General features: G+C 36.1%; 1 protein-coding gene across 1 annotated transcript in view; it reads right to left on the bottom strand.

Moving 5' to 3' along the window:
• The window catches only part of ST18 (ST18 C2H2C-type zinc finger transcription factor), a 170,424-nt gene that overhangs the window by 53,026 nt on the left and 100,736 nt on the right, over positions 1 to 16,662 (bottom strand). Inside the window, exons 5-6 of the mRNA XM_085313531.1 lie at positions 15,987 to 16,041; positions 14,043 to 14,073 (exon numbers count right to left, since the gene is read on the bottom strand). Of these exons, the coding sequence (XP_085169657.1) occupies positions 14,043 to 14,073; positions 15,987 to 16,041 (86 nt within the window). The remainder of the gene's footprint in view (positions 1 to 14,042; positions 14,074 to 15,986; positions 16,042 to 16,662) is intronic.

Raw genomic sequence — 16,662 nt, 5'->3', positions numbered from 1 at the left:
AACTTACCTAACTTGTCTGGCTGTAATCTATCTTCCAGTCAAGTTAGGGAAAAACATGGTAAGATTGCTGCTGTACACTTGTTCACTGAGTACAATCTTTTTCTAGTAACTCAGTGTTACAAGCCCACCACTGTGGGCARGCACAACAGTGTTTAAACACACAGATGTTTCACCAAAACCCTAGAAGATAACCCAACTCAGATGTTAGCAGACCACAGTCAAGATGAGTGCCAGGGGCACTGCTGCCACCTGCCACCTGCAGTTATGTGCTGGGAAATGASAGCATGAGAATCCCACTTGACTATAACTACCATGATCTGGCAGGAGGAGAGATGCAGCTTTGATTTATGCTGCTCACACGACTCCATAGTCCCCTGTGTATTCGGTTGGATCACAGCGGAGCAACTTTCTGAAGCAGATATACCACTTCAGGATCTGTTTGAGTCAAATTTCCAGACTCAGTTTTGCTCTTGCGGTTATGCAGTTGTTAATCAAAAGCTGCCTCACCAATGTCACTGACCAGGAGGCCTAAAAACCTGCCTGGAAACACACTGCTAGTATTACATGATTTCTTCTTTAGGAACAAGAACAGCACACACTAGCTTGTCTTATGCATAGGTATACGTATAGTCACGTATTTCGTATATAAGTAGCCACTCACTTGTTTTCTATATAGTTCCCATCACTTTTTAAAGTTAGTGAATGTTTGAGACTTAGATTTCCTTAAACTTATTCCTGATACCTTCCACTCTGATTCTGGGAGCATGAAAAACCACGGTTGTTGCTTCTTCCCTAGCAAGTGCAAATTGCTTTCCATAGGCCAGGAAAAGATTTTTAACTCCAACAACATATGCTCTTGTTTTTGCTGGTGACTTCCTAAACTTCTATTTTAAACTTCTGATTTTGAATTTTAGCTGGAATCTATCAGTTTACTAGTTTAAGCATCTGCCAAGTACTAGCTACTCCCTTTCTTTTCTACATTCTAGTGCTTAAAAGTAAAAATGAAAATAAAATCAGAAGAAACCAACTTCATGAATGTTAGCATTTTCAAGTATTTAAAGTGACTTGTTCAGTATTTGATAATGACTGGGAATCTAACGACTTTAAAAAGAGTATATTTATGCCTTTGTAACACTCATGACACGTTGATATCTTTGTCTTAAAAAGTTTCTATTTCTCTCTTCTGCTTATGTACATTCATACACACACACACACACACACACACACACACATTAGCAGGGATTTGTCAAGCTGTAGTTTGTCAAATGGTAAACCTATAATTTAGCTTCTCTATTACTCATCTCATAAATTCAACATCTAATAGTTTTGTTGCTATTTATCAATGGCCTGCTTGTTGTCATGGAACACTGATTCAGCTGTCAAGGTTATTTGGTAATCTGAGGCTCATAAAACAGGAGAAGCTCTTTTTGTTATGAACTCAAAGCCAATACATGCTTTTTCCCAATTTAACTGTACTTAAATTTTATGAATAATAAATCATTTTAATACTATCTATAATGAGCAATTTTTTTATTATTATTATTGTTTTAGTCAATGACTCAGCTACCAAAACCAATCTTGTGTCAGTTATAATAGTGTGAGCCAAGAGGTTAACATATAAGACATGTAAGACATAGTTGCATGTGTTCAAAAAAATCCATGTTAAACAATAGCTTTTTAGAATTTATTGGGGTCTTCTCTCTACTTTCCTTCTGCCCAGAACATGTCTTAGATGATGTGGGCAGACACTGGTAGTGTACAGGTGGAACGGTAGGCTATTCCCCCCCCCCCCCAAAATAGCAATGTCTCAGAGGAAAGAGAGGGGTGACTAGAGTGATTTTAAGCAATCCTAATGATATTCAACTTTTCTCATTACTGAAAACTGTCATGTCCATCTTTTATGCAATGAGGACATCTATGTGATATGTTTGTCAAGCCTTTAACCTGACCTTTAAACATTTTGTAACCAGCAAGGGTTTTTGTCATTAATCTGTTGGCAAGACTTGTAGATCTTGGGGGGATTTTTTTTTCTTATTCCTGCAGGTTGGTAAAGCAGGATAGCAGAGTTAAGAATTACCATACTGGGTAAAACCTAGGGTATGGTTAGCCTGACAACTGGTGCTCATCAATGCCTGTAATGGATGTCAAGTGAAATAATAAGAACAGAAYACACTGCATCTCACACACACTCCTCTGCTTCAGAAGAGAAAATAAATATCCCTGAATATGAAGGCATTTACACTTATTTAATTATCAAATTATCTAATGGAAATCTGTGCAAGAATAATTAGCGGAACTTTTTAGTTTGTAGAGAAAATAATTTTAAATTCTTAGCCTGAATTCCCCTCTGACTGTTCACTTAACTACACCACAGGATAAAACAGACTCTAGAATTATAATGAAAGGAGGTATCTTCTGATCTTCAGAAACAYTTAACTTCAGACCAGTAGTTAAAAGGAGAAGGTTAGTGTAAATGCTGTTTATAGTGTGAGTAAAAATGTTGCCAGCTGCTTTAGGCCTTGATCAAGTTTTGTTTACGAACTTGGAGATGATCTAGGACACTGTGGAAGTCAAATGCTACTTTTTTTCTTACAAGAGGGCAAAGCTGACAGTCAAAGATGCAGGGACACTCATCCCTCACAAAGGAGCCAGTACCTTAGAGATTCTGCCATGACTGGATTTCCTACTCGGAATTTTAGGATTGTAACGATTCAGAAGTACTGAGAAGGAACACAAGTTCTGAATGTCTCCCCAGCTTAGTCCTCTTCTATGTGTGTCTGTTGCTCGTCTGAAAAACAGACACAACTGGATTCCGACTGACTGTCTAGTGCAACATCTCTCCAGGGTTTTGGCTACAGCTGTACGTGTGCAATACCCCAAAACTCACGCAAAAATCCTGAGCTCCCCATACCGTGATGATGAACAGGAGCAATTATTAGCACTGGATACAGAAAGGGGGGCRATCTGCTCCTAGACCCCGTCACAGGACAGTTGAAAGGACATTGATTTTATTGTTTACATAAGCCAACAAYGCTGAAGGTGCATGAAAGGAGCTGCAATATCAGAATACAGAGAAACAGAGTGGGGAGTCTGATCGGGGCAATTGAAAATCCATTTWAGTACTATTAATTAGAGCAACTTTAGATTGACAACAGAAGTTGGTGGGAAGGGGGAGAGTAAATATAACTCAATTGTTTACATTGCCTTCAGATTGAGATGGTGGGATTTATGTTCTGTTTCCTTAAGTAACCTTCACTGTTTGTAAAGCGTGTGTGTAAATTTTATAGCTYAGTGGAATTGAGACTGATAGTGTTATCAGCCTATGTTGCTGTCAACAGTGAGAAGAGACATAAAGACGGCATTAATATATGGTCTCCTCATAGAGAGAAGTTGGAATCGCTGCAGAAAGAGTAAAAATCCACAGCATCAGTCAGATTTGCAAGAACTCTTTAGGATTCAAAGACAAGGYTAGTGTTTCCAATTCCATGAAATTACTTGCTGAATATGAAAGAATACATATATCCTGACTATATTCAAAGATGAATCCTAGATTCAGAAAACCACTCTTAAAAAACATGGATTAGTCATAGATTTTATAAATAGAGAATATCATTTTATAAATGAAGAAAGTAAGTTGCATCACTTCTGGCCATGAATAYTGAAATATAAAATATACAAGGTTCATGTTCTTCAAAAAAATAACAGCTAAACAATTCTTCCATTTACTATATTCCATACTAAAATCCTTACAGGTGCTAAAAGCAAAACTATCTATAGTTTCTCAGAGGACATAAACAAAATTATTTATTTATTGAACTTTTGGTCAACATACTTTTTTTTTTTTTTTTTTTTTTTTTAAGGAAGCTACTTGATTAGATTCTTTTCATCACAAGAGAAGACTCCAGTGACTTCCTCTCACCTCTTTACCTTTCAAATTTCAGTCCTACAAAAACCTGTAAGGTTTACAAACACCTTGCTGTCTGCATTATGGGCTACATATATTCTTGGGATTTCTACAGCACTGCATTCTGATGCACCACCCTGAAAGACACTTCCCAGTTCCAAACTGTGTTTTACTCAGTGGAATATGAAAGCACACTTACAGATATTTTGCATACTGCTGGAGAATTTCTCCCTGAATAGTGGAACATGTTGGTGCATAGGTTAAATGAAATGACCACTTTATCTAGCCAAAGAAGTCAAAATGAGAAAGAAGATTTCTAATATGRAGGGAGGAGAGGAATTGCATGTGTCCATAAAAAACTGCTTGATTTGCAAGGTATAGATGACAGCACATTGACTATCTGAAGAACCTCAAGGAATAGGAATGTGCAACTGAAAAAATTGTAGTCCAGAGACAACTGTTCATTGATAGCCTAAGACTGACTTAAACACTAAAAAGACGTACATTACATTACATACTCTTAAATAATTCTTATTAGAAATATTGAAATATATCCAAATATTATGCCAGGGAAAACTTATGGCTTTATGTGAAAATGTTAAAAAAGAGATCATTTATTAACAGGACTTCGATGTAAGGTTTTGCAGATTAATTTTTTTCAGGGTAGTACTAGAAAGGACCACTTATTTCTCATCAGTGAGAAAAAAGCTGAACAAGTATCTGCCCTGGTTGCTAGTATGGAGTCAGAGTTATTCACATTTTCAGTTATTCAAAATAACATTTACATTTTCTTGTATTTTGTAAAGTAGACCTAACCACAGTAGCTTTTAAACAGTCTGCAACATTTGGATTCCATGGCTGAGTGTGGGATATTTCACGTATTCACCCTAGATTATGCAAAAAAAATCAAGTTTCATCTGAAAATAGCTTCAGCTGAGAATTCCTGCAAAATCATTTGAGAAAGAATTTGTCACTTAAAAGTCAYTTTCTTCCATCAACATTTTAAAGTATTAAAATGAGAAGAACTTACATTGATAAACTGTGTGAGGAAAAATCACTCTCAGTTTAGACTTGGTAAGTTGATGTCACCATGGCAGTGACAGAAGCTCAGAACTAGTAGGATTTACTCCAACGATAATTAAAGAAAATATGAATGCTTCTCATTTTTCAGTATCTCAGACAACACAATAAATGCATTTCATGTCTTCTGTTTCTGATAAACCCATACACTTGGTTTACGAGTTGTATCTGTGTAAAGGAGAGGGCTTGTTCCTGCRCATTGCAGCAATCATTCTAGGGTTAAAGGACCTTCTACAAATAGAAAAGGTTGCTGCCATACATGGCCAATGCTCTTACTCTAAAATGTCAGAGTTGTGAGGAGTTCAATCCAGGGCTGAACCAAGATGAAAGGAATGCACATAAAGTATAGATGGGAGAAAGATAAAAGGGAAATTCATATTTATGAACACTAATATGGAGTAAAATAAGCTCAGTAACTTGGGGGTATTAAAGTGTCTGTCTATATACACAAATGAAAGGTTTAGGTAGGAAAAAGTATCAGAACTGGACAGATAATAATGTAGAGAAAATATGCTATCGTAACAAAGCTGGCTGGAGCTATATATTGAAAGATGTATTTGATTTAAAAAAGACAGRGAAGAAAAGCAAAGAAGCTGCCATAATGTTGTTGGTGAAAGAGGATTTATCAGCTCCCATAAGAGACTGGGGAGAAATGGGTAAAGGTGTTGTGTYGTTATATTCTGAGCTTGGAGATGTTTCAAACAGTAAACTAAATGTTATAGGCCACCTGACCAAAAAGAATAACTGGACTGTGAAATGATTGAGCAAATAAAAGAAGCATCTAAAAAGAGCAGAGTAAGTCAGCGATAACACAGRAAAAGGATACAGTTATGGTGAAATCCTCCCACTCCTCAAGCTCACTGTGGACCCTGAGGTAAAAGGCAATCATTTCAGACTGCAATAGTTACATTTGGATTAGAGCATGCTCATTATGCTCATGACATGACTCTTTTCCNTTTTTTTTTTTTTTTTTTTTTTTTTAATTTAGTTTGCTATTACAACAGGGTTCCCCCACAGGAAATGTAAGTCAGAGCAGGACAGCACAGATCTAAATTCTCTTCTCTTTTCTGTTTTTCTCATTTCTGTTCAAGAGCTTGGAGGATCATAAGGATACTCAGATTATATATAAAATAATGTATATAAATGCTCTAATTGGAATACTAAGTTAATGAAAGTGATGGTCTTTCTCTGGTTGTTATTCCTATAAAATAGGAATATATATATAGGMGATATATATAAATATATATATAAACATATATGTTTTGATGTTAAAGTCCTATAAATACAGACCAAGAATTCTAAATGAGTAAAGTTGTAAATCTGGACCCTTTTCTGACGGTGAAGGCATTTTCAGTGAAAGCCAGCCTGAAGGAAAATTAGTTTTTATTGCCTGGAGCTCAACAAATTCTTAAATTCAGTGATATGAATGAATGTCCAAGAGTTGGGCCAAATTCAGTCACTTTAGTCCCTTTTTCATTCAATCTCTCATTCTGTCTGGGTTCAGTAGGTCAACAAAGTCCAGTGAGACCCTAGCCAGGAATTTGGCTTAGAATGGATTAAGTTTCTATGCAGAACGACAGTTCATCCRCAAAGTCTTTGGAAAAAGAAAGCCTTGCACGTGAATGGTCAGCCTGCTGACCCCAACAAATGCTTAAATAAATAATAAAAAAAAAGTCATACTTGCAAAAACAGTCTCGCTATACATGATGTAAAAGGAAAATAAGACGCTTTATTTCTTTTTGTTTGCTTCCCAACAGACAAGGGGACTGTAAGCAACACGCTGTCAGAACCCAGTATATCCTTCCATGTAGAAGGAGATCCCAGGGCTGTATTCTTTTCCCTTCCTTGCTATCTCCAGGCTGTCCACAGTCTGTTTTGGCTTGCTTTTGCCTGGCKGCATCCACCCTTGATATCAGTCAGACACAGCCGTCGAGCCAGCCGTAATATTTAACTCACGGTCGGCATATATGAGGCAGAAGTCACCGGTTGGCATTACAGTTCTCCACAGAGAAAAGATCAGCCGTAAGAGGAAAAAGCATCTGGGGCTATAATGTTCTGATGCATTCTGTCACCCAGCAGAAGGTATTATGCATATGCAACTCTAAATGCCTGTGTAGGATTGGGATAATAATATTTACTGTGCTGATGAACACAGAAGTTGTGATGGGGAAAGATAATGACTCTTGGGGAACAGATGAAAAAGCAATGATRGAATGAAAAGTATGGAATACATTAAGTAATGGAAAATTTTTAGTTCAAGAGGTTCAGGAAGGAACATTATAAGATGCAACAAGCTGTCAAGTACAAAAAAATCCGAAAATAGCTATCTGCCAGTCTAGCAGACATAATTAAAGTGATGTGGATTGGCACATATTATGAAACTAATTGTTAACAGAAAAAMATACAATGAGAATAATTAATCATTACTTTTTTATATTAAATTGAGACTTCAAGGAGAAAACCTGTAAAACCACAGCCAGATAAAATACATTGATGGGGGAAAAAAGACATTGAGGTTGCAGGTGTTATTTAGAAAAGAACACAGCACACATTCAGAGAAGCCTATAATATGTCAGCAACTTATCTAATGCCTTAGTTATTGAAGAAAGATATTAATATCACCTATAAAAAATAAACAGTTGCACATAAAGAATCAACTAAAATAAACTAAAATGGAAATCTACACATAAAATACAGMTTTTAAATGTTCTAAATAAATCCAGAAGAAAAAGCTATAGGTCACAGTGCTTAGACTAAAAGGTTCTAATATATGCAGGAATTAGGCAAATGATACATTATAATTAACAACTCCAGCCACTGTTGTCTCAAAACCAATGTAAGATACAAATCCCTTTTCAACTATCTTAATGGTTATTTGGAATAGTTCCCTRAATAGCTAGGTCAACTATTAACCTCAGGGTTACCTGCAAAATATTAAAGTCATTATTTGTGATCACGTAGAACCATATGGTACTATTTCTCCTTGCTGAAATAACGATAACATTTTTAAGAATGGCTGTTCATATAATCACTTAAAATTTCATTCAGGGAATGACATTTCAATCGAAAAAAATGTTTTATTTGATATTCATTATAGAGCAATTCCAAACATTTTATGCAAACAGAAACCCACTCACATGAACRTTTGAAGGCAGAAAGCTTGAGGTGGAAAATGTTTGAATTTTGAATTCCTTTCTATGTTTATTTGTTTTTCAGTTACTGTTTTAGTGATATATTTTTACAATATTGAAGATATTGAACAATTTGTTTCTGAAGTATGAAAGTACGTGGGACTACAAAAAAGGCAAAAGCTTTGAGTCCAGAAACTCATCAGAGCACTGAAAAGGGAAGAGGAGAGGAAGAGCGAAGGACAGGAGAGGGAGAGGGAAACGAAGAGAAGAGATGTCAGTACTGTAGATTTCACAGTTTGATGGCTAAAGAGGAACTAGAAGATGAAGAAGGAAACAAGGGAGAATTTTAGACATGACAGTCCCATAACCTTGACTGCAGTTACAACTTATGTTTATGCTTGGTTTATTAGTCATGAAGAGAGTGGTTGACATACAAGATGTCATAATAAAGACAGCTGAATTTCAGTACTATTATTTTACTAGCTCTGCGACCAGCATATGCTTACCTCTGCCTCACCCTGTGCCACATACTGACTGTTCAGGGTTTGTTTATGCTTGACTGTTTAGTATTTTCTATCAAACATCAATTTGAAAAGCATTTTTTCCTTAGTAGAAAACAGGTTTTCACAGATTCCTTGAGGAAAGTACTGACTAGCATGCTAGCCTGAATTCCTAAAGAATCTAGCAGCACTGTCAAGAAGCTTTGATTATACCAGAAGCCATGGCATAAGAAGAAGCTGAATATTTTTAAAGTCCTATAATCATTTTAATTTCTGCAATGACTAAGACAGGGAGGAAGTTTCCTTCCCTAGCTAAAGAGCAAACAAAAGATAACTCTTGATGTTCTGATCCCCAAAAGTGAAGTAGAGGCTCTTAAGATACATGCCTGTTCTTTAATTCAAGGTCAGTTATCAAAAAAAAATTACCRTGATATAGATCTTTATTTCAGATGAAATGCCTAATCTAGATGCATCATGAAGAAATATTTGAATGACAAGTTGGCACGGCTCTGTCCCAGCCAGTTACAATCACAGGCAACACTGGTAAGCCCAGCTGGGAATGTATGCTTTCAAGAACCAATTTTCAATTGCAGGAAAGACTTTTTTCAAACTCAAACTTATCTATCTGATTTCTTAAACAAATCAGGATAAACACCCCGACAGCTGATACAGCTCTGTAGAATCTGACCATCTTCATTTTGAATTTACTACTAAGTCCACATGCATTCAAGGACATCCTCTGTTTCTGTAAAGCAYATTAGAAACTATGGGGGTCTCACACTCCATGTCAGTGGGAGATAGATGGGTCTCCAGGAAACTTACGAGTCCACTTCAGTTCTTCTCCAACCATGCTTACCCAGTATCACACAAGTGTGCCTTCTCCTAGGAGTTTCCAGAAAATCTACTTGAGTCAAAGGCCAGCTTTTGTGAAAGCACAAACAAAGTCCAAACCCACCAGTCTTTCTTAGTGCAGAGTAGTAATAAATGGCTTTCTCAGTCACTGCCTCATTTCTAAGCAGCTCTTTGTGATCAGGGTGCCGTGAGGGTGATAGCTAGACTAATCAAGCACTGTCGCAACTCTTGCTGAGGAACCTCTTTGAATCCTTGTGCCACCAATCCTAGACTTTGTTTCTTGTGCCTGCTTCTTGCATCATCTAAATACTACTTCTACCTCTTTCTCAGGTCACCTGGCAAATTACTGCTTTCTTTTCAYGCAAATACTCTTAAAAACCTACTTATTTTATGAAGCTCACAAAAAGAGTTACCAACGAACTTTCCTTTTTAACTGCAGCCAGGCATGCACATTTCTTTCATGCTATGAACTTTTCCTGAGTGSTATCCGCTTTTATCTATCAAACTCTCTACCTTCATTCCATTACTGTCTGAAACTAGAGTGCAGATTTAATGYGACACAAGTCATGCCATCTCACCAGTACTTAAAGGAAACCAGAAAAATACTGAGCACTGCAAAACAAATAATAGCTACTTCTATCAGCATAATGCTTTTTAGTTTGCTGTCAATACTGTTATTTACACTGAAATACATCTTAAWCATTTTGGATAAATCTGAGGCACACATYTCAGTGAAATAAAACCTTTTGTAAAACTTAAAAACTGCTAATTGCAGTTGCCTTGCTTGKTTTTTTTCTCTCCTAATTAGAGACAGCAGTAAAGGGTGAAGTGTCCAGTTATTCCTTCCATTAAATAAATCCAGGCAGCTCTGCTCTATCACTTCTCTCTCTGCTAAAACATTCAAGATGCTCATATCTAGTTCATTCACACTGACCAGTTCAACTTATCTGAGTATCTAACATGTCTCACAACACCTGGATCAAGAGCCCAGGTAAAAGATAACTTTCCTTTAAATGCTCCAAAACTATAGAGAGTAAGGGGAAATGTGACTGTAGCCATCAAAGAGCAGGTCTGTTTTCTGTGACTTGAAACACTGGTGTCTTGTACAATCTTCATTAATCATTAGTGACATAAGCCAGAAAGACTTGGTTTCACTTGTAACTAACCCAGAAATGGAACTCTTTCTGTTCATATACGGACCTAGCCAAAGTGATCAATGCTTTTGTAATCCCAWGCTTGGATCAAACCAATTTGCTCTTCTTTGGTCTGACCCAGATGTCATTCCACAACCTACAGATGGTTCATCATGCTGTATCCCATCTGTTAAGTTGAACACAGTAATGAGAATGTATCACCCCAATATTCCTCACTTTCCTTTGGTTTTCATTCTAACCCTGAAGACAGCTGAAGGTCCTGGTCCTTTCACTGGCCCATGACTAAATCAGCTAAGAGAAGATCTCTTTTTCCTGGAGAAGACAGATTCAACAGAGATATTATGCCTGAAGRATGTCAGATGCAAACTTGAATGTATGGAACAAAGAGCTCCAGGCTTCAGCACTCGCTTCAAACACATATTGTCTTTTGTTTTGTTTAGGCTGTGATAAAAGATTCATCACTTCCTTTGGGTAGTTTGCTACCAACGGAATGACCTCAGCACTATGTTCCTACATGAAAAATTAAACCATGTTGTTTGCAAGTAAATAATTAAGGCTGGAAGAGGAAATAGTTCTGGAGTAAAGGATTATTGATGTCTTATTAAATTTAGGAAATTACACTTAAACATTACCACATGTACATTACAAACAGTAAAAGAAGTCTTATAAATGTGAACTAATAACACCCTGATATTAATAATATGCATGTGTGGAAAAAAAATTATATAATTTCCAAATTTGGGATCCTTCAGGGAATATAATTATATGAAATCAGCGCAAGTTTGGCACTTAAACAGCAGTGCTATGTACACAGGTGCTCCGTGTCCGGAAGAAAAGTACTGTCCTCCAAAAACTGAGTGCAATGCAAAGTAATTTTTATTTTAATAAATAAATAAAAAAACCTCACCTTGGCTTTAAGGTGGTATTTTTCTTAAAACAGACTTTTTTAATAGGAAGGTGGCTCTATTACTCATAAAAAGACGGGTGATAGTAAAATTATAGACAGATTTATGGAAGAAAAAATGGCTTTCTTGAAATCAATGGAATTTTTTAACACTGAATTCCATTAARCAAGAAAGTAATCCTTGAAACTTAGAAGAGAGAAATTTTCATGTATTATTGCATGTAATTGGTTCATGTGACTTCAGTGGTTGTAACTCTTTGYTTGKTTTTTCATTTGTTTTTTCCTCTACTTTTGTGAAACACAACTTGCGGAATAAGAAAGGCTAACAAATGCTCTAGAACCAATCAATGTTACAAAACTAATAGTAATACAATATGAGCATGTAAGCTTATGTAGTGCTTTTCATGTAGAAGTATCCCAAGGCACTTTGTAACAGAAACTCAATAAGGAGTGCAAAAGTGCTTTGTCAGATAGGATAAGCCAGGGGAAAAGGGGAAATTAATTAAGCATGGATTTAAATTTCTCAGCCAACAAAGCATTTAGAACCTTGGTCAGAAAAGACAGTGGTTCCAATATCGGTATCCAGGGAATACAATAGACTATTTCACTCTTTAATTCTTGAGGAATGTTCAATAGTTCTTCCACAACAATATGGGTATGAGTAATAGGAATACAGTTCATAGACTACATTTTTCAAGAAGCAGCCGCTGTTTCTCTTTCTCTCTCTCATCTTTCATACACAAATGGCTTCACAAAAGTTGATCACCTGACTTGCATGCCAGTAGAGCTACTTGACTGCTGAGATGCCTAAAATGGAATTTTATATTGTAGGAATTACAAATACTGAGTCAGGGACTGGGCGATGGCTTTGTTGACTGCTTAGTTCAGTGCTTCAGATCAATGTACATTTCTTCATAGAGGCACTACACACAGAAAGAATAATCAGTGACACAGCAGTTCTGAAGATAGCATGTGTTTCACAGGAAACAGCAAAATTGCTTGGGAAAGACTACATAAATTGATAACACATAAATTACAGCTTCCCTGATGTTGCAGAAACTTGCACATCCTCTATTTTTCAAACATTTTTCTCTTAGGAACACATGGACCATCCTCATTTTTGGATGACTGCCTCTTCGGATTAATGCATCCTTCTGGTGCATAAATTAGAGATGAACAGAGGAAAAAGGAGAAGCACTAAATCTCGGGAAACTGAAGCCATACAGAAAAATGAGTTTCAAGGTACAGCTGAATGAGTGACTCACCACGAATAATTTATCTGAAAAGTCAGCCTCTGTTTCTGTTCATGGAATAACTAAAAATAGTTTATAATCTYCTCAGTTTTGTAACAAAATAAAACTTTAATACATTATATGATTTAACTGTAAATAATTTGTTGTAATCATTTCATACCCTATATTAAAAAGAGAGTGGCATTTTGATTGACCAGCTAAATCACATGATGCTGTTTCTCTTCCCTAGACAGATGAGCCCACAAACGTGTGTTTCAGATGCCTGCAATGCTTATCAAAACAGCTCAGCGATGTGTGTGTGATGAAGAATAGTAAGTGTAGCCATAACAAGTTAATTTAAGAAAAACTCTTGAGAGTTTTTGTAAAAGTGTTTTTAGTATTTATTTTGCAGTTATAGTTCTTTGTACTTTTTGATGGATAGCTGTAAGGATTTGCAGCCACTTGTAAATATTTTTGAGGGATCCTGTACACTCACGTCAATTACTACTTTTTTTTTAATTGCAACATGAAAAGAGATCTTGTCCCAGTGATAAACTTCAATTTGGTAGCAAATATTCTTTTTTGAGGACTCAGTGCTGAAGAATATACCATTCTTTCCATACCTTGTTCTAAGTGCACATATTAGTWAAATTACTATTTTTAAAGAAAAGAGATCTCTGTCATTATATTTTGTTATATTTATACATGGGATATGTAATTCAGATATTAAAATTTTTATAAATTATTAGCAATCTGAAATATTCTTGTAGATTATATGGTTTTGACTGGACAGCCATGCTTTATGCAAATTTGAAAACTGTTCTCTGCTACTTCAATAAAATACAGAATCTCATAAGGTACTTGATGAAAAGCAAGCAATTTGTGGCATTTAGCATTTACAAAACCCTATAATGGTAAATATCTCTTAGAATGTTCAAATGTTAAACTACTATAATATTTATTACAGAAAAAAGAAAGACTGATCAGAAACCATTCTTGTTTGTTCTGTGCTCTGACTCACACTAAAGATAAAGAGAACACATTAGAATCCTGCCCAGTTTGCATTAATTTTTGGTTATACTTGTATAATTATTCCTCACCTTTTGCTTTTATTTTSAGGCTATTTAAAAAGTGAATCTACATCAAGCACTTTTTGTCAGAGCCATGCTAAATCTCTGTATGATACACCATTTACTAGATTCGCTGTTTTAGAGCAATATCCTTGATATGAATTCATCAATGTAATCATAAAATAAAACAAAAAATAAACTACCTGAGTTCTTACCTGAGCTCTTGAGCTATAGAGTCCACTTGAACTGTTAATAAAAGCAGAAGGAAAAATTGAATTAGTTTACACATCCAGACTTGGGTTTTCTGCAACCTTGCACCTGCCTATCTGTGATGACAGAGGAGCGGCTATCAAAACACAGGTGATTATTTCATGCTAACCACAGGATTGTAGCTACTACCAGCAAATGCTAACTGAACATATAATTCCCACCATTATTTTAGATAAGCTATGCATAAAATGTAGAGGACGACTTTTCAGCAGAGAAATATGCAAAAACTAAAAAAAAAAATGAAAATACTGTTTTTTATTGAAAGCATGATGAAAAATCTCTGCTTTTACCGAATGTTAATTTGAATTGGGAATGAAGAAGGCTGGTGTTTACAAATACCTGCCCACACAAGGATATACAGCACCCTGACAAAGCCAACAGGTGGCTCTAAAGACTACTCGTGTTGCACAGGCAACTTTTGTTGTTTCACTTCTGGGAAAATGTTCCTGACCTATTAATTTATACTCATGCATGTGCATGTGTCTAAAAAACCGCAGAGAAAGACAATCCATAAATTCTCAAGAAGAGTTTAATTAGCTTTTAAAGTAAAAAAGATTTGAAGGTTAAATCCTATACTAACAACAATTAAAGTCTGTTAACTGAAAGTCAGTCAGACTCTCTTAACTARTAGTCCTGACCAACCGAGAAGGAATGCTCTAATGCTGAGATGTAGGTAACTTTCCTGTTCAGTAACTCTGTTCAGGYCCTCTGTTCCGGTCCTTTTGGAATAGAGAGGAATTCTGCATTAATTTCAGACAATATTCCTGAAGGATGCTTCAAAGATTTGCTATGACAATGCTTATACTTTTAAGGAAAACTTGTYTACTTTCATCCCCTTGTCTGTGGGCAGCTGGTGGCACTCCTGCTCACTTCCCCTCTGTCTTTTCCTAAGTGAGGTCGAGCAGTTTGCAGGTCTTTGGTGCTATGAAACTAGCAAATTAAACCAAACTGCACTTTAATTTTTCATTCTGACCATAATTTGAAGCTGAAGGTGCAATTTTAACAATATAGGACTACTGAGTTGTGACAATGAGTCAAATTGCCTTGTTTTTCATAATCCTGAGAGTGCACAGTTCCCATTAAAATCAGAGTGACGGACAGGTGCTCTGTACCTCTGAAAACAGCCACAAGTGAGAATGATCACAGGGAAGGCAAAACTTTGACATTTATTTTTACATATCTCCATTTCCCACTCATTATCAATAGTCAAAAGAAGCGTTATGAATTAAAATAAAGAGTTATTTTCCTGGAAAGACCGTATTGCTAGTCAATCATGTTTTCCAGATGTTTCGATCATTAAGGGCTTGTTTATCTCTCAGTACTGCATTTCCATCTGTTCCTTATAAAAAGAGAGGAATAGCTGGGAAATACAACTATGTCATAACTTTGCAAAATGAAACACAAGTGCTAGCACTTWAAAGAAAAACACAAGGTTCCCCTCTACCACATATACTTGCACCTTTTGATTGAAGTACACTTCTGGACCATTTAGGCAGACATTTTACAGACAATTAATGGCAATAGACAGAAAAATATTCAGTTGGCTTAGATAAAGTTTTCTACATGATTTTGRAAGTATGCATTTAATATTGTCTAGTTCTACTCCCTATTGAAAATCTYTGCTTGCATAACAAAAAGCATTACCCTTTTTATCTTTGAGAAATAGCTCAAAGAAAATAGTATACAGTAGATTTTTTTCTGCTTTTCTTTAAACTGTAGCTAATAACATCGTGCCTCCTAATGCCAGCAGTCTGTGCCCTGCCTTGATTAAAAAAGCAGCCCTAAGGAAGCCACATACTCTCTTACTGCACATTAGGGATTGTGCACAGGAACTATCGTATTTCATGGTGTGCTGGGCACAGGGTCAGGGAACATGCTTGCTAACTCACCCTTGCTTCCTTTTGAGCGTGTGCGCAGCTTTTTATTTTCCCCATCTGCATCCATCTGTAATATTAACACAAAGTCTTTAATTCATTCCTTTTGCCATTGAGAAAAAAGTCTCCAGTGCTTTTTTTTTCACATTTCCAAAGGCTAGACACTAATAGAAAGAAGAATAATCATGCCTTATTAAACTTGTCAAAGAGATAAAAAGCCATCTGTGAATATCTAGTAAATACCTAGGAGATACCTTTAATGATACAGATTTGTTTAACAAAGTGATGGTTATGAGTGACACTTTAAGGTTTAATGACAAGGTCTACAGGTGTTAGCTCAAGACATAAGGTTAGAAATGGCCATGTTCTACGACTGTTGCTTGCAGCATCCACTTCCATGAAGAATGGGTCTCAGAAAGCCCTGGTGCCTACCATTGCCCAGCATTACCATTGCAAGTGAAGCATATCCTAATAGTTGCAATCGAACAYGCGTCTCTGACAACTTCAAACCTTAAAGGGTGAAACCCTCTTACTTGCATATGCATAACTACACATGCATAGCTATGAAATACTGCATCACATTTCCTTCTTAAGTATGCATTTGGTGAGGAGAAAGTTACAGATTTGTACAAGTTTTGAGGAAAAGATCAGGTTCAGTTTTGGATTTTACAAAAAAAAAAAAAAAAAAAAA

This window comes from Rhea americana, unplaced genomic scaffold (genome assembly GCF_003343005.1).
Source record: "Rhea americana isolate MKP2758 unplaced genomic scaffold, rheAme1 scaffold_39, whole genome shotgun sequence".
In the NCBI taxonomy this organism is placed as follows: Eukaryota; Metazoa; Chordata; class Aves; order Rheiformes; family Rheidae; genus Rhea; species Rhea americana.
Note: the sequence above shows the minus strand (reverse complement) of the source record. Positions and strands in the feature narration are given on the sequence as shown.